Source organism: Cricetulus griseus, chromosome 4 (assembly GCF_003668045.3).
Source record: "Cricetulus griseus strain 17A/GY chromosome 4, alternate assembly CriGri-PICRH-1.0, whole genome shotgun sequence".
NCBI lineage: Eukaryota > Metazoa > Chordata > Mammalia > Rodentia > Cricetidae > Cricetulus > Cricetulus griseus.
The window spans coordinates 61,808,599-61,826,968 of record NC_048597.1 but is presented as its reverse complement, the minus strand read 5'-3'; the positions used below and the strand labels follow the sequence as shown (position 1 = coordinate 61,826,968).

The following is an 18,370-nucleotide window of genomic DNA, read 5'->3' as shown; positions in this document are numbered from 1 at the left end:
GGCAGGAGGAGGGAGTTGGAGAAAGAAGGGCACAGCTGACATGTGGCCTATCTTAAGAGCAGTTTCCAGATTCTATTTAGGGTGTTGAGTTGTACATCTCTGTTTTTGTAATCCTGACTCTCCATTACTTATAAAACTTCTCATTACTTCAGCTTGGAGGACCCTGTAGTTGGGGAGACAATCCTACCTGTCCTGAAATCCATAGTTGTAGGCTGTGAGTGTTTCTCCTAAGTGAGAATTGCAAATGCCCGTGATGTGCAAGTATCTGAATAAACTGTCTTCATCAATGTAGTTGGGCTTGAGAGATGTAATAGTTCAAATTCTGACTTTTACTAATGGAATTCTATTCCTTTTAAAATGCTGGTAGTTAGAATTTTATCATTATATGTTGGCTTAATAATACTATTCATCTAACTACATCTTTGTTATAATTTAAAGTGATGTTTCCGTTGTTAATTTTGTTGCATTGAATAGAAGAACCCACTGCTGGGAAATGTTGACTATTTTGAAAGCCGAGTGTATCCACTCATAACATTTCACTAGGTAGAAAGTGAGGCGTAATCTGTCATCCTCAGTGAGGCTTTAGTCTGTTCACTGAACTTGATCTTTTCTGTAGATTGGAGTATGGTACAACAATTTATCCATTCACTGACTTTATGCAGTGTCAAGTTCCCTACTTAAATTTAGTTATTTTTTTCTAAAATCTGCATTCCTAAATATGGCCATACAAATAATAATTCAGACAATAATTACCGAATTGCATATGCCCTGCTCTTGAGAATATCCAAAACCAGTCAGAAATCTGTTGTAAACCAGGCCAGACCAGCATAGGATTCAGTATCACTAGAGATGATTTGTGGTGATCTGTGTAGTCGGGTCCTGGGAAGTATGAGTTAAGAAAGACAAGGTTTCTCATCATTTTTATAAGATGCACAAATCTACATTTTAAATTCATCACAATATTAGGTAGAATGTTTATAAAAGTAGATTTCATAAAATAAGCTAAATTCTGTAAGTATAGTTTTATTTTCATGCATGTATATATGTTAGCAGTTTGTGAATCAAATGTAAGGAGGTATTTTGCTAGTTATTTTAATATATGCTTCTCTTGATGGCATAATGCATTGAGCCAATGCTTCCATGTTGTTTGAAGATAAGAATCTATTGGAAAGGCTTAATGTAGATGCCCAAGGCAAGATCTCACGAAGGCTACTCAAGTTAGAGTACATGGTGTTGGGAACAGTGTCTTAACATTAGTGAATCACTCAGAAGTGATTTTAGTAGGTGATACAGGCTCTGACCTGATGACGGAAATTTCCGCCTGCCTGGTTCTGCAGCCATTTAGTCCCAAATAAACAGACAGAGGCTTATATTAATTATAAACTGTTTGGCTGATGGCTCAGGCTTCTTATTGGCTAACTCTCTCTTAATTATTAACCCATTTTATTAATCTGTGTATCTCCATGCCTTGGCCTCTTTCTTCCTCAGCAGCTACATGGTCTCTCCCTCTCTCCCTTCCCCTCCCTCCCTCTCTCTCATCCACCTCCCTCCCTCCCCTCCCTCTCTTTCCCTTCCTTCCTCTCCCTCTCTCCCCCTCCCTCTCACTCCCTCTCACCCTCCCTCCTTCCTTACCTTCTTTGTTCCTCTTTCCCAAATTCTCCTAGTCTAGTAGCCCTATCTATACTTCCTGCCTGAGTACATCCTGCCTGTCCATTAGCCAAAACAGCTTTATTTATCAACCAATAAGAGAATAAGAGAAACATACATTCACAGCATATGGAAGGACATCCCCCATCACTGACCAGTAGTACATAGAGTTTATCAGATAAATTTTGTGTTCCTTTGTTGTCCATTTACTGATGGTTATACTAGATGCTAGATCTAAGGGTTCCATTAAAAGGTTTTATTATTTCTGAGGGCAACATATTCACCCTATATAACTGTAACTTATAAAAGTATGCAGAGGGATGTATCCACAATTTTAAAATGACATTAACTTTTGCCTTATTTGGAATTTATAGAAGGCTGTGTGTTCCTATAACATCGCAAAGTAACAAAGCGTAATTGTCAGTCAGTTCTTTTTACCCCTTTCTCTCCAGAGAAACACAGTTCTGAGATCATTGTACTCTCTGATATTTCCTCTATGTTATGTTTTCCGGATAATTGTGTAATGCCAATAACAGATGGGTCAAAGCTGTAGGAAAGATCTAGAGCAAGTGGTTTTGTATATCTGACAGTGGGTAAGCAAGTCATTTTTGACGTGTTTTCCCCTCACTTGTAGATGTCCCTTTCTGTTCTGCAGGAAGATGTATAGGCTACAGAACCAGAGAGGAAGTCTTTCTCTTTATTGTCTAAACCACATTAAAACTCTGATTCTGGAGCCTTCTTTTCTCTTAAATCTTTTCATTTTCAGTGGCCTTATTTTTCTTCTTTTCGGTTTTTGGCTTGAAGACTTGCTTTCGTTCTATTTTCTTCCATGACTCTATTGTTGAAGAGACTGTGAGAAATGTTTCTACTAGGCAGATTTGGGGAAGTAACTTTGTTAAAATGTTTGAATTGTGTGTGTTACTATTTCCATGCCCAGGAAAAATTCATTTTAAATGTACCCCTCACTGAAATCTACAATTTACAATATAAAATTATCATTTTAAATATTAAGAGAGAATATATTTTTCCTAATAATTTTTACCTTTTCAGAAAACAGCCCCAGCCTCATTGAAATGAATTTTTTCTAGGAACAAAACCAAGAGGAATAAAAGAAGCTGTTGGTACTCCTGCACGAGTGACCCACAGGGACCAGGAATGGTATGATGCTGAAATTGCTCGAAAATTGCAAGAGGAAGAACTTTTGGTGAGTCCATTTAAGGTCGGAGTTCAAGTGAAGCAGTAGGGCAGTGATGTGCAGTCTAAATCATGCCACTGTGGAGTTCAGTTGTTGGCACTGTGGTTCATTCCATCAGTTGAAAAACTGTGTTTTTTCTAAAGGTTGGGAAATCAAGACAGTGAAGTAGAATATCATTGCATTCACCCATGGTTTACCTTCTAGAACTTTGGTTATCTGTGATTAAAAATAAGTACTTTATGTGCCATATTATTAAAAGTAGTGTCTTTCATTATTGGGGTAATTAATCTTTCTCTCTGACTGATTTGTACATTAAACCATTTTGAGTTTGTGTGCATAGAAGAAACAGTCTCTGCAGGGTTTGCCATCATCTGCAGTTTTAGGTGTTCACTTAGGCTATAGGAATGTGTCTTATTGAATGAGGAGAACTTTTACATTTAACTGTGCATATTGATAACCATTAGCAACACAACTCCATATCCTGATTTCTGTATTAATAAGTTTTGGTAGTTCTCTAAAAATATCCTGTCAAGTGAGTTGCAAAGTCCCTTGATTCTGGCTGGTGAAAATATGCCCACTGGCTATCAACTTCAGGAATTTAGCTATTACTAATTTCAAATTCTAACTTATTTTATATAAGATATTTTAAATGGACAGTACAGATTCCATTTATTTGTTGTGCTTCTGATTTATTCACAGGCCACCCATGTGGACATAAGAGCGGCTCAGGTTGCCCAGGATGAGGTTAGTTCATATTAATGAGATTTCCCCAGATTGTTGAGAAACAACTTCAAATCTGTAACTGATGATACTGCCCACATTTTAGGAAATTGCTCGACTTTTGATGGCCGAAGAAAAGAAAGCTTATAAGAAAGCCAAAGAGCGAGAAAAATCATCTTTGGACAAAAGGAAACATGACCCTGAGTGCAAGGTAGTGTGGGCCTCTTCTGTTTGCTTCACTTTTAAATCACAATGAAATGAGAGATGGAAACAGGACTCTGCTTTTAGGATGAGCTCTGAAAATCATTTTGGATATGTAAAATACCTGCATAACATACATGACTAACATGCCATGATTGTTTCACAATGAAAACATCATTGAATTGGTATTGCTCAAATTGCAAAGCTCACTTTGACCATGTTCAGAGTGAGACTCAGGTGTGGTATCTCTTTTCATATACTTACATTGCAAAAGGATGCATACTTTTCACCTGCTTTCCAACCTTCCAATGTAAGCTGCATTTGCCCTACTTTCTCAGTGTGTCTGCATTGTTCTTCTGCCCCTTCACACAGCTTTCTGTTTGTGTAAATGCATATTCCTAGCAACCATTGCTTATGTTTCAGTACAAGAACACTTTAGGAGGACCTGGGATTGTTTATTATATTTTCCTCTTTGATCAGAAGTAGTTTCATGTCATCGTTGTGCTGTGAATTAATCTAATTGTTGCATACACTGGTTGCAAATTCAATTTAGCAATGAGTATTTGTGTGCAAGGTACCACTCAGGCCAGTGTGGAAACACAAAGGTTCCTTTTCCTGACAGTGAGAGGAACACGGCCAGTTTTGTGGGTGCTGATGGTAGGGTGTGCTGAAGAGGCAGAGACCCGTGTGTCCCTAGAGTAAGGCAAATCACAAACAGCTGACAATGCAAAGCCAAGTAGTGTAGAAGAGCATGCACAGAGGAAGAGAATTAATGACTAATGACGTGGGGCTTTGGGAAGCAGTTTGTACTAGCCTGGAAACATGCAGCCTAGAATGTATGCCCATGACACACCTGATCTCTACACTCTGTTCTCTGTAGTCCTCTTCTAGGTCTCTGGTCCTGCCTTATAGTTTCAGTAATTACTGTGAGGGAAAATAACCTTGACACTGAACTGATATTATCACCTAACCTTTTCTCTTTGCTTAGTTGCTAAGTATAAGTCTTAAAACAAATGGAAGTATTATTTCTATGTGAATTATATCTCTTTAGCCCACCCATCATTAGTAATTCAAGATGTTTTCTGATATATTTATTTCATTTTAGTTGAGCAACCCCAATTGTTTCTGCTACATAAAAGAAGCCACAGATGTTCAGATTCTTTGACCAAGTAAAGATAGTTTAGGTAGACATCTGCCTTTTGTAGTTTCTGTATTCTGGAACTGGTACTGGTAAAAATCCTTTCTTTGAAAATTTGACTTGAAATATGCTTTAGTTGTCTTGTTGGAAAGTTTTCTCCCAGAGTCAGATATACAGAAAAGAGCTTAAGAACTCAAATTCAGATTCCACCAATTGTGTCTTCTGAGTCTGAGCAGCTGTGCAGCTCTTTTGTTACTGATTGTGGCTGTGCATGCCTGTGAGGATCACAATGTGTGTGTGAGTGTACATATGCGTGTATGTGTGAGAAAGAGAGCATGTGGTGTGTGAGCATGCAGTGTGTGAGCCACTCATCTATACATGCTTTTGAGGATTGTGTGTGTGTGTGTGTGTGTGGCCCACTAATCTGGTCACCTAAGTAGTCTGCATGAGACCATTGTGTCTCAGTTTTTGTCTTGAATGACTGAATATAAAAATATTTTGTGTTATGCAACTAAATGTAGCCTGAAATTCCTAAAGGAAAGCTTATTGAAGAATAGATATTTTCTAAAATTCACCTTTCCTATTGTTTGGTGTGTTGTTTTTCTCTCCACAGTCAAAAGCAAAGTCAACACACTCAAAATCAAGAGAGAATGAAGAAGCACACCGTTCCAAGATTGACAGGCCATCACGGTAAGATGACCCCTGAAAATGATAAAGAGGAAATTAGCTTTGGGGTAGTGAGCACACATCAGTTGTCCCAGAAGAGAACTCTTCTTTCTAGCACAGAGCCAAAACTCTGCAATTGGGAATGAGTTTTAAGTGTCACAGCGTTATTCTTAAGCCCTTTTTTGGATCTTACATTGGATTGCTTAAATCATAAAAGGAATATCTATAATGGACCCTGGGATAGAAGGAGAATTCTTTTTTTTGTTTGTTTTTTGTTAAGAATACTTCTTGACATTTAAGGAATTTGTGCCCTCTACTAGAGAGATGAGATTAACCAATTTCTAAATTGAAATCTCAGATTTTAAATTTTCATTGGGGCTGAGAAGCTAGCTCACTGGATAAGAGCATTTATATGTGTGGTGTGTGTGTGTGTGTGTGTGTGTGTGTGTGTGTGTGTGTGTGTGTGTGTGTGTGTGTTTTCAGTTAATTGCCTTGTTGCAGACTAAGTCTCACTGAGCAGGTAGCTGGCTATGTTCAGTGCTCTTCCTTTACAGTCACAGCATTGAGGAATTACTGTCTGAAGCAGCAAGTTCTTTTTTCTTTATTATTTTATATTGCCTTTTCAGAAAGTTTTATTGAAATATGAGGAGAAACATTAAACATGGAAAGAAGGCATGCAGAAAACAGGGAAGAAGAATAATGGAAGTTTGATCTGTGGAGATTAATCTGTAGTTAAATAGGAACAAGAAGCTTTAGTATTAGCAGGAACGTAATTATAAATAACAGTTGTGATATTTGTTCTCAGGTAGTAAATGTCTGGTTTTGATTTAGTCACTTGAGTAACTGGGATGGCTGCTTTTAAAGGTTCGTTAAAACTGAAAACAAGTTCACAGAATATAAATAGGCCCTCTCAAGAGTCCTGGGCATATTGAAAGTGAACAGTCAAATGATGGTTTAATGGATGTTAAGTGTAACTGTGGAATGGCAGAGACACAGATCCTTATGTTTGCTTTGTACTGAAAGGAACTCTTGTACTAAATAAATATTATTGTTAAAATACTGTGTATAAGAGAAAACAAATGAATAAGTATTTTATGAAACTTTATTTCATAGTATAAAACCTCACAGTCTTGACAGATTTGTGAGTGTGTGCATTTTGCATAGCATCTATTTCCCCTTTCACAATTAATCATAATGGGAAGGTTGGCTAACTCTTTGCATAGACAGTTAGTATACAGGACAGGAGAACATGGGTTTCCATAGTCATTCTGTGTTATCTTCAGTCTAGCAATGGCATCAGTCAACAACAAAACAAGCAACAAATTTTCATGAGGAGCTTGGAGTATCCACTGTCAAGGTTCCAATTTCTTTTGTTATTCCAAGTTTTTTTCTCTTTCTTGTGGGAATTAAGGGTCAGTCAGTAGTGTGAATTAATTCCAAGTCAGAACCTTCAGAGGAGGGTGTGCTGTGCACACTTCAGAACTTCAGAGGGTGTGCTGTGCACACTTCATACCCTTCAGAAGGGTGTGTTGTGCACACTTACAGCCCATGGGGCTGAGCAGGAGAAGATTGTGATCTAAGCTACTTGGGAAGAAAACTTGCTTAAGGAAAGAAAAATAAAACAAAATTTCAGCTCCAGGATTTTATACTGAAAACGCCAGTTGCTGTTTTAGTTTCTACCAGAGAAAGGTCGAAAACTTTTACCAGTCTCTTTTACTTTCTAGTACCTTCATATGAATATCAATTTATTTATCTGTCCTTGAGCATCTTTTGATTGCCCTAGTACTTACATAGACCTAAGATAAGCAGTCTCTAAGAGTGAAGATTTCTTTGCTGTTATGAAGCTCAGACCACTGTGATGACTTTGTTAAGTGACATGGGTGAAAACACTGGGTGTGAGAAGGTTAGGGACCCACTTAGCCTTCTGGGGTACAGGCAACCAATCGATGAAGAACATTTAGCAATCTTAGTAATTAGCAATATTAGTAATTAAAAATATCATTTCATATTTGTAACACAAGAACTACAGGGTAAACTCTTGATTAGTAAGAGTTTTCCCATCCTTAACCATAAATATCACTAACTTTGAAACAATACTTTCCATTGCAATATAATAATTATGTAGGAAACATTGAGTCTAAAGAAGTCTGCTATAAACTGGTCTCTCCTAAAACTGGCCGCATAAACAAGATCTGAACAATAGCAATATCAATGAACATGTTAACATGGAAGCAGGGAATTTTTGCTGGTTTCCATCCCTAAACAAAGAACCACAGGTAACTATTGACTGCTGGGAGAAGGAGAATTAGCCTCTCCCAGTTGGTTGTCCAATGCAGAGTAGTCAGCTTAAAACCATATATATAGAAACAGCACTAATGGATTCAGCAGGCTGTATTTTATACATGTATATGTCTTTGTGTGTGTGTGTGTGTATTTGTGCATATCTGTATACATGTGTTACATACATATGTAACAAATATAAGAAAATAAAAAGTGAATATCAACTTGAGAATGGGGAGGGGCATGTCAGGCTGGAGGAATGAAAGGGTAGGGGAAAGTGATGTAATTCTATTTCAATTTAAAAATAAAATATATAATATTTGAAAAAAGGTGGACACAGCAACAACATAGCTAAAGAAGCGAGGGCATCTCAGAGTAAATTGCTTGTCTCTGCATAAATGTCCTGTGTTATAGTCTTCAGGTTTGGGGGACCCTGGTGAGATTTGTGAAAAACTAAGGAGACCTCTCTGCTACAGTAATAAAGGATATGCACTTATCTTGGTTTTGGCTTTCATCTTTAGCCATCCTGTGAAGCTAAGTCCTGAAGTCACTTGTTCTGCCTCACTTCTTCCTAACCTGTTTTATGTCACTTTCTAAGATATTTGGAATATTTGTCAACATTGAGGAAACAGACAACAGAATTGATTTGTAGACAAATGATTCTGAATGAAAGTATTGCCATGCTCACTGCACGTAAAGTGTCTTTATGCATATCAGGGACAAAATTATAAAAACATAAAATTAAAAATGTGTTTTCAAGTGACATCTGAATTTTGTGATTCAAGGATAAACAGATCATTCTAGATGGCCCTTGGTTCTCGTACTGCACTGCTTTGGTTGGTTTGGGGCTGCTCAGAGTCAAGATTTGATTTACTGCTTCCATTTCCAAATATACAGACACACCTGTCATGTGTACAGGCACTGTTATTCCTGCCGATAAACACGTGTGAAGCTCTGCATTAGTCAGACCACTGTTTCTGGAGTCTGACTCTGTTAATAGCTGTGTTGGTGGTGCTTAACAAGTATGCACAGTTGGGTCAGCCACTCCCCTCATCTATCCATGTACTGTGCAGACTTACATTGTAGGTTCCACATTGAAACATGTGGCTTTCTCCCTTTACATACAAGTCATCATTTCTTTTGACCCTTCCAGGAAGTGATTTCTGCTAGGGATAAGTGGAGAAATTCAAACATGAATGCTTTAATTTATAGATTGATTACAGTCAATTTTATACCAAACTGACTACAACTTTTCAATTTCAGCATGCTTACACTTCATGATTATACAAAAGATCCTTTAGTACGGTGTGTAAATCTAGCTCAATGTTTTAATGCAAAATTTTGATTATACCTTTGGAAATTTATATTCACGAACTTACGTATTAAATAATTAAATTAATAAACATTTAGAATGCTGGGCAGTGGTGGCTCATGCCTTTAATCCCAGTACTCGGGAGGATGAGGCAGGTGGATCTCTGTGAGTTCAAAGCCAGCCTGGTCTACAGAGTGAGTGCCAGGACAGGCTCCAAAGCTACACAGAGAAACCCTGTCTCAAAGAACCAATAAATGAATGAATGAATGAATGAATGAATAAATAAATAAATAAATAAATAATATTTAGAATTTAAAACTTTCCTTTTTGGACATTTTGTTTCTCTTTGGCATAACACCTTGTAAATGGGTTGGGCAGAAAGTACAGTTTGTTTTAAGGTGGACTTTGCCACCTAGTGGCTAAAGATCACTGTTGTTCGTGAATGTTCTTCCATTATTAGTAGCTTTCTAATAATAGTACCCTTTCTGGCTCCTTATCTTCTTCTTCTTCTTCTTCTTCTTCTTCTTCTTCTTCTTCTTCTTCTTCTTATTCTTATTCTTATTCTTCTTATTCTTCTGCTTTTTCTTCTTCTTTTTAAAAGATTTTATTTATTTATTATGTATACAACATTCTGCTTCCATGTATATCTGTACACCAGAAGAGGGCACCAGATCTCATAACGGATTGTTGTGAGCCACCATGCGGTTGCTGGGAAATGAACTCAGGACCTCTGGAAGAGCAGTCGGTGCTCTTAACCTCTGAGCCATCTCTCCAGCCATTCCTTATTTTCTTCTTTACTTAGCTTTATTAATTTATTTACTTCTTTCTGTCCTTGGTAAAATATGGCAACATGAAGCAAATTAACGGCAGGCCATACCTCATTCACATTTGCTTCTATGGCACAATGCCTCACACTTTGGGAAAATATGCTTAGTGAGTGACGGGTGTCAAGAACAGTAAGATAAAAGTGATTTATTCAACAACACGCAGCTGCCCGGGAGCTAAACTGGGAATTTTGAAGTACAGTGGTGCTCCCATTCTACAGAAAAGTTTTGCCATGTTGCTCAGTGAGAGAGAGAGAACTGTAGTGAACATCACTTAGAGCTTTTAAATTTGGTCTCTTTGCAGACCACCACCACCTACAGTGATGGACCCTGAGGATCTGGACCACACCCATTTTGCAAACCATCACAGTGCCACTCGTCATTTCTCAAAGTCGGAGTCCTCACATAAAGGTAGGAGTGTCTGTTTGATCAAGCTGAGATCCTATAGTAGGAAATGAAATACTGTCTTTTACTTATGGGAGTGGGAAAATAAATAGACCATTCTCCTCAGAAGATATTAAAACACTGGAAAGCCAAAAGTAAATCACTTTAAATTAAATGCAAGGTTTTCTGTGTTTTTACACTGTCCTCCATGTAGAAGTTACTGCTCTTTTGTCAAGTTATTGGAGGTAATTGCAACTTCCACTTAGATTTGTTGGCCTGCTTTATCTGCACAGTTTAAAAAACTGAAATCTGAAGACTGAAGGTTTCAATACTGTATATTCAGTTTCAGATTTTTGGACCATTTCAGATACAGACTTTTCAGACTAGGGGTGCCTCAACTGCCAATCTGTAGTCATATGGATTAGAAGTGAGAAATTAGGATAGTCTATGCATATGTTTCAAAGAAAAGTTCCGACACCTAAAACAGTTTTAATCAAGCATGTTGATGATATACAGCCACCCCTGACAGTAGGAATTAGATTTGCAATGTGTATACATCTATGCTGCACAGCTTCTCACAGATGAAAGATGAAGTAAAGAAAATGGGGAAAGAAATAGTGGATTAATAATTTTACAATGGAAGCATAGTTGGATGCATTTGTTTTTTCCAGTATATGCATATACACATTTGCCAAAGTTACTCAATGAGAGAAAGAGTTCCTTTTTTAGCTTCCCTATCTACAAAAGATGGGTAGTGAAATCATTAGCCCAGAATTGTCAGTTATGAAAGAAGGCTGCATGGGATGCAATAGTACTGTAGTCCCAGCACTCAGAAGCAGAGGCAGAAAGAGTGTGATGCCGTGCACATATGAACTGCAGAGGGAGACCTTGGGAGGTGGACAGAGTAAATGAAAGTTGATTGTGGAACAAGTTACAACCATTAGGTCTTAATAGTTGATGGAACTTATACGAAGATTTCTTAGGTGATGTTTTTTATCATTCTTTTTCCTTTACTGGTATTTGCAACATCTCTGATGTAGCTATGAGTTGCTTGTGGGTTTATTTTTTTTCAAGCTGAATGTATATCATTTAGAGGCAGGGTATGTCTGTCTGTCCTCGACATACATTTGCTGCCAAGTTAAAATGACAAATTGATTCTGTATGTGAGTATTTTATAAGCCAAGGCTTTAAAAAGAGAAAAGCAAAGAGGAAAGCACTTGAAGTGCATATATATGAAGATAAATCTTGGCTAGGGAGACAGTGAATTTCAAAAATTTCATCTTTCTAAAATTTATTAAAACTTTACTATGAAAAAAACTTGCAAATGAAAAAAGAAATTACACAGCAAAATTAAACAGACCCAACATCCATACATTTCACTGCAATAAAATTGTTAGGGAGCTTTCCAATGTGCAGCTTCATATGGCAGTTTGCACTTTGAGTCTCAAGACTTGTCTTTGCACTTTTGTACCATCAAAAATGAAAAATCCAAGATGAGGCTAAAAGTACAGAGACAGCTTTATATTCTTTCCCAACTCAAGGGCCTGTTACCTGCATTTCAATTGTTTTTCCTTTTTCTCCTTTCCCCAGGTTTCTATAATAAGCAGTAAAACAAAATGAAACAAAACAACAACAACAACGAAACAAAAATGGAACCTGCCTTGAAAATGGATTTGCTGTAGCACGTATTAACTGAACGATACAAAATGCATTCCACATTGGCTGTTCTCCTTCTATGTGCCATTCCTGGGAATTACTCTCAAGTGTTTTCCTAATTATAAAAATTTCAGTTCACTTCAGATGTTTTGGTTGTTCTGGTCACTTGGGCAGTATAAGGAAATATAGTTTCTGAATATTGGCCACCTTTTATCTGAATAAATTTCCTGGGATGTAATTAGAACTGTGTGAAATGACACTCGCTATGTATAGGATATTGGCATCTAGGGACTAGGATTTTATTTAGCTTTTAGAAGAGTACAGAGATACATTATCCGGTAAATCATAACATCTTGATCCAAGAAAGTATAGTTAAGTATATGAAATAGCTGCTTTGTTGTTTATTCGTTTGATATTTTGAAGGATATAGTGTTTGGTCTTTATCCTCTTCCAAAAAAGTAAAATCACAACAGTAAAATATAGGGGAAATTCCCAGAGCAGTGGATTCTGTTACTCTAGATATGTGGCTCTGCATAGATGTGTAACTAACCTGTTAGGAAAGTTGCTCTGGGAGTCATGCTGTAGCATTGTGCTGCTATTTCCTCAGTAGCATGTCTTTCTGAAGCCTTTGGGCAATGCATCACATGTTAATATTTATTTGTAAAAACCTTAATTTTCTGATACTTTCACTCAGGTTCTTGAAGAATCAACTGAATATTAAAGAAAAAAATACCTTGATTTTCTAACTTAATTGTGGAGCCAAAGGAAATAGGACAAGTTTCTTAAGAGTTGATTCCATCAGTCTTGCTCCTAGGATGTAGCAGTTTTTGTTGGCAACCACTCAGTGATGTTTTATGCACCTGTAATGATTAGATTAATTCAACATAAAGTTGAATTTGATGAAGTGAGTCATTATCCAGGTATACAGTTCTGCTTCTATGTTGATGGCCATCATCGTCCTTTCCTCAAGACCTTTAAACTCTTCTTCAAAACTTGAGTCTTTATCTGGCTGCTAATTTATTGAAGTGTTTATTTGCCCATACCACTTAGTTAATATAAATGGCAGCCAAGCTATGTCTATAGCTGATGACATTCTCCCTTGCTGTTGTTTTCATTGTATGGATTTTTTTGTCACGTCAATATACTGTTTATTTAGGAAAGAAGAAAATAGGTTGCTGAGAGAAATAATTTAGGGACTGCCTGCCTTCCATTTGCCTTGTCTTTCCAGATTGTTTTAGCCTTGGGAGGATTCTAGGAAACTGTTCCCAATAGATTTTGATCTCTGATTTCATATCTTTGGTTTCATAAAGTTACATATGATAGAAATTTGAGTGAAAAGCAGCGAAGAGTGAAACTGTGGGCAAACAGTAATTTTGTAAGAAACAAAGCAAGCAGGCAGACATTTAGGAAGAGTGAAGAGGAGGGGAATTAGAAGCCTGAGTGCTGGCCATGAAATACATATAGGAAGATCTTTCAGACAAATGGAAAACCTAGCCTTAAGTCAGAGTTTGCACGATGGTTTCCATTATCAAAGCTTAGTCTTGTTGGTTTATGCTAATGCTGCATTTTTCTTTATCTGCCCTGTGATTTTACTTCATGTTTTTAAAGATATTTTGTAATGGTAACCTTAAAGGAAAAGTATAGTTGCATTTTTATTTGATAGTTAGGCAAAACAGGCAGCATCTTTTGCCATATTTTTGTTTTATAAACGTTTATTTTTCTATCATAAAATAATCACTTTTACTTTGAAAATGCATTTCTTTTGCCTTTCATAGACTTCATTTTGTTATATTTATTACTGTAAAATGAACATATTTCAGTTTGAAAAATGCCACGCCACTTAACCAGAATACTGGAGTCTTACTTGTTTCAGTGGGTGGCCAGAGGCAGAGCTGCCCAGATGACAGCCAGCTTGACATCAGTATTGGAAAATTTGTTACTTTTCAAAAGTTTGTTTTTAAGAGTAGAATTTTAAAATATTTTGTTTATTTTTTGTAAAGTGAACAGTTTTTAAGACTATTAGTAATTACTACTTATGACTAAGAAGATAGAAAATGTACTTAATTATTCTTAGTTAATGTTCTCAAATTTTTGCTATCACTCAAATAGTGCATCTTTGAGATGATAGGAGCCGCTAACAGCTCTTAATGGACTGCTACTCTTCACTGTGGGTTTTGCTCTTTAATTTGTCATTTTTGTAGAAAAATGAAAGCATTCATTTTGTTCCTCCTGCTGTTGAAGTACATGCAGTTTAATTATTAGGTACTTACTGTATTATGTTTTGCTGTCAACATATAGACTAAATCTTCTGTCCTTGAGAATTGTTTTGTTTCTAAATTTCTCTTCAGGTCGTGCCCTTATGACACCAGTATTACAGAATGAGCTAAGGAGCCTCATCACAAGGCCACCTTATATGATACTCGCTCCTAAAGTGTTTTAAACGGTCACTTAGAAAAGAGGGTAATTAAAAGTCAGATTAAATTTCCTGACATGAAAGAAAATTGATTCCAATATTCAAGCTACTGTTAGTAATAATTGCTTTGTTGGGAGAATAGATAATTGTTTCTTTTATTCTCAAAGAATATTGAGAATTTTTGGAAGTGGTCAAGTGATTTTATGACAAATGGCAGTAATGAACTAAACACCAAACTGTAGTTTTCTGGTCTTTGGGAAGCATCTGAATTAGGTAGAGAGATGTGCATAGATGTGCACCAGAAGAACCGTTTCTATAGTGGCCTTGCTCACATGGACCTAGATAACCATGCTCTAAAATATGTAACCTGTGTTCCATTGGACTCTTCAGTACTGTGATAGCTTCTCAAAATCTGTTTGTGCCAAACTGAAAAAAAAAAAAAAAAAAAAAACTACTATAATATGGTGCATTCATTCTGTTTGCCACATAAGTGGTTAACATTTTACAGTCTTGATTTTTAATGAGTAATGCCTTTATATAAAACTCACCTTGGGTTACTATGAAGATCTATTATTTGATACTTTTAAAAGATAACTTCAGATTGGCTGAGGTTATCAGCCTAATGAAGGGATGAGGCCCATGGAGAAATAACTCAGAGAACAGACAGAATAGAGTTCGAAATAAATGGCTTCTTCTATTTTGGGAGGTGAGTGTTTGGGCACGTGGGGGGGGGGATTGACATTGAAAGGAAACATTGCTCGCCTTGATTTCACTGCCTATGCTGTGTCATACTCTTGTAGGAGGCTTTTTAGGACAACCTCTAAGAAAAAAAAAAAACAAACTGATCTTTTAGAAAGAAAGATTTTTAAAGTGTATAATGTATGCGTGTGTGTTATATGCTGCTCACAGCAGTGAAGTGACCCCATATCTCTCCCTTCTGTTGGTGTCTGTGTGCTTTAGAGCCATAGTTGTGTATCTGACTGCTGACAGGATGCTTAGTTCTTCCTACCGTGTGGTAGGACAATGTCGGCCCAGAACAGCCTACTGTCTGGTGTCCTGTTAATACTGCATGGAGCAGTATTCTCCAAATATGTGGTGAAAGTTGTTTTGTTTGGTTGGGTTTTATCATGATGATATGTAAAGACAATTAAAGGGAAGACTCAGAGGCTTTGGTTGCTTCTGCTATGTAACTCATCAGAAATGCTCAAATTTACTTGTAGAGGCTCCAAAAAAGCAAGAATAAGCTAGGAAATCATTAATGATAGAGTCACTTTTCTGATGAGCCCTGCACTTTATGTCAGCAATGTCTGTGAAAATCAGTTTTTGCCTTAAATTACTTTGAGTCCAACTGAGGCCATTGTGTTTTGTGTATATGAACTCCTGTGAGCCCTCCATTGGCATACAATTCATAGAAGCACCTCAAACATCAGCATCAGCATCATCTGGAGCTTTGAACTTCTCCCACTAAAAGTGGGTTGACTTAAAATATTAACAAATGTATTTCTCAGTTCCCTGAGTAGCAGACAGAGGCATGGCCAGAAGCACTGCTAGTGGAGAATTCCCTGGCTGGAATATTCACACACAATAATCACTTTCTGAACCATTGAAAGCTTCCTGTTCCTTTTTGTGATGACTGTGCAAAACATATTTTAAGAGTTCTATGGTTCAGTGACAACAATAAGATTATTTTTAAAAATTTTAATGAATATGTTTATGCATTTGAATGTTTATTTATCATTAACAAAAATATGGAAAAACAAAATGGAGATGCTTATTTGACATGGTGATATGAAGAGTGTTGTAGTTTATTCCTTTTAAAAGAATTAAGCAAGAAACATGTGGCTATGATAGAGAAGATAGAAGAATAGCTTTTATAGGCTGTGTTTGATGTCACAGACAAGCACAATCATGCAAGTAATCACATGAGTGTTTGCCACTGAAAGCCATTCTCTTTCCCTTGTAAATCTGAGCACTGCTACTAACATGTTCACCATAGATTTAATATGCCTTTGTGCTTGTTAAGCAAAACAGAAAGTGGTTTTCTCATTTTAAGTTGCTTTTCATGATATGATGATTTCAGCATTTAGATCAGGGCAGAATTAATTATGTAACTGTATTGCCCTGGTCTTTATTGATGAGTTGCAAATATGAAGAAGGGTTTGAATAACAAACTGACAAGGATTGCAAACAGTAAACAGTAGGCATTGAGAGGCTGAACTGTGAAGAATTATATACTTTGGGTGTATTCTACTGTACTAAATTCAAACTGTAATTGCAGAAATTGATTCTAGCTAAAAATTTGGTAAGAGCTTTGGATATTAGAAGTTTCCTACTTCTGAGTAAATGGTCTTTAAATTCCCACAGGCTCTAGCTTTAGCATTTGCTGTAATCCAAAAGGCAGATTCCCTTTCTCCATGCCAGCTGTGTTTTTCATGTAGCTTTTAATGAGTAACCAGATATTAATTTCATGAAATGATGTAAATATTAGAATGTAAAATATGGAACTGACATATATAAGTGACATTCTGAAATGACAAATCTCAGTAATGCTGGCCATTTCCTAAGAACAAACTATTGCTGCAAAACATTTGACATGTGCTGGATTTGAAATACAAGTTTGTTCCATAAATCAAGTTTCTCAGGAAATTTGAGGTGATACTGCCATTTGTGTTATAATTTAAAAGCTACTCTCTTGAGCTAAACTCTGCAGGCACTACACACTTCATTTAGCAAGAGCCCTTTAAGTATGCTGAGATAGATACACTTACACAACACATGGCATGGAATCCAAGTGCTGGTCAGTTTATAGTCAAGGAAGGAGGGGAGGATAATGACTGTGGATTACATATTTCATGGAGCTGAGCAAAACCTCAACAGAATATTGTCTCTTGTCTGAAGAAAGAGACCTCTTCCCACCACTTCCCTATGTAGAGATGGAGTAAAACTGTAAGGGACACTGTGTGAATGCCTTAAGGTGACTGGTGGAGGTTTGGTGAGCATGTATGCAGCCATCTGAATTAGGTTGCGGGAAACAGTCTATTCCAAACCATCTTCGTACAGCCTTAGTTGCTCCTGTCCATAACCTTGTTGAGGAAGATGAGAAATATGGTGCTGGTTACTTTCATGTATCTGGGGAGGCTGACATCATTGGCTAACATGTCCAGTGCCCAAGCCTTCCTTCAATACCACTTGTACATCTACATCTGGTCATCTATGCAAGCTTGTGTTTTTGTGGTTTGTATTTTACACCTGAACATCAGGTTTAGCATTGGTGTTATAAATACTTTTTAAACCAAAGTATTATATGAGTAAGTGTGTGTGCTTTTTTTTGTGGAAGGTTTGAGCTAAACACATATCTTGTCTTCTCTTAATAAAGTCGTCCTTTTATTACATCAATGATGGCCTCCTGTCTTTGTTATTGCACTCCAAGTCTGAAGTCTGAGAAACTCATAGCAGTTTATTTCATTTTATTTTCTTTTACTTTTTGATAAAGGATCCATTAGATTTTTTTAAGTACTAGTAAAATTTTACCACTTCCATGTTCTTTGGTTGAACTCATGTAACATAATACTGTTATATGTACAGTGAAATTTCTAACAAATAGTCCAAAATGTAAATCATAAAAATACCCCTATTTTGCCTGTGTTGTTTGTTGACAGAATTGATATTTTTTGTGAGGGGGTGGCACAAAAAAAGGTAGTCTGTGGTTCACACAGTAACCCTCATGACTAAGCTTTTATAACTCATTCTGTTTGATAGACACCTAAGTGAATTTTGAGAAAATAGAATTATTAATTGATATTTGATATTTTATCTTTATAAGGATTATTTTTACTGTTCCAATAACAGTGATATAAAAGCATTCTGCAGAAATAAATCTGTTTTACAAGTACAGTTCTATTTTAATTTACAACTGAATTTACTCTTAAATACC

General features: G+C 36.6%; 1 protein-coding gene across 2 annotated transcripts in view; it reads left to right on the top strand.

The window, feature by feature from the left end:
- Positions 1–17,832, top strand: part of Ccdc50 (coiled-coil domain containing 50) — a 62,656-nt gene extending 44,824 nt beyond the window's left edge. For both annotated transcript variants that reach the window (XM_027412934.2, XM_027412935.2), the window contains 6 exons: positions 2,736–2,851; positions 3,542–3,586; positions 3,669–3,773; positions 5,515–5,591; positions 10,288–10,394; positions 11,958–17,832. In XM_027412934.2, coding sequence (XP_027268735.1) covers positions 2,736–2,851; positions 3,542–3,586; positions 3,669–3,773; positions 5,515–5,591; positions 10,288–10,394; positions 11,958–11,977 — 470 coding nt within the window. In that variant the 3' untranslated portion in view covers positions 11,978–17,832. The remainder of the gene's footprint in view (positions 1–2,735; positions 2,852–3,541; positions 3,587–3,668; positions 3,774–5,514; positions 5,592–10,287; positions 10,395–11,957) is intronic.
- Positions 17,833–18,370: the final 538 nt, after the last annotated feature.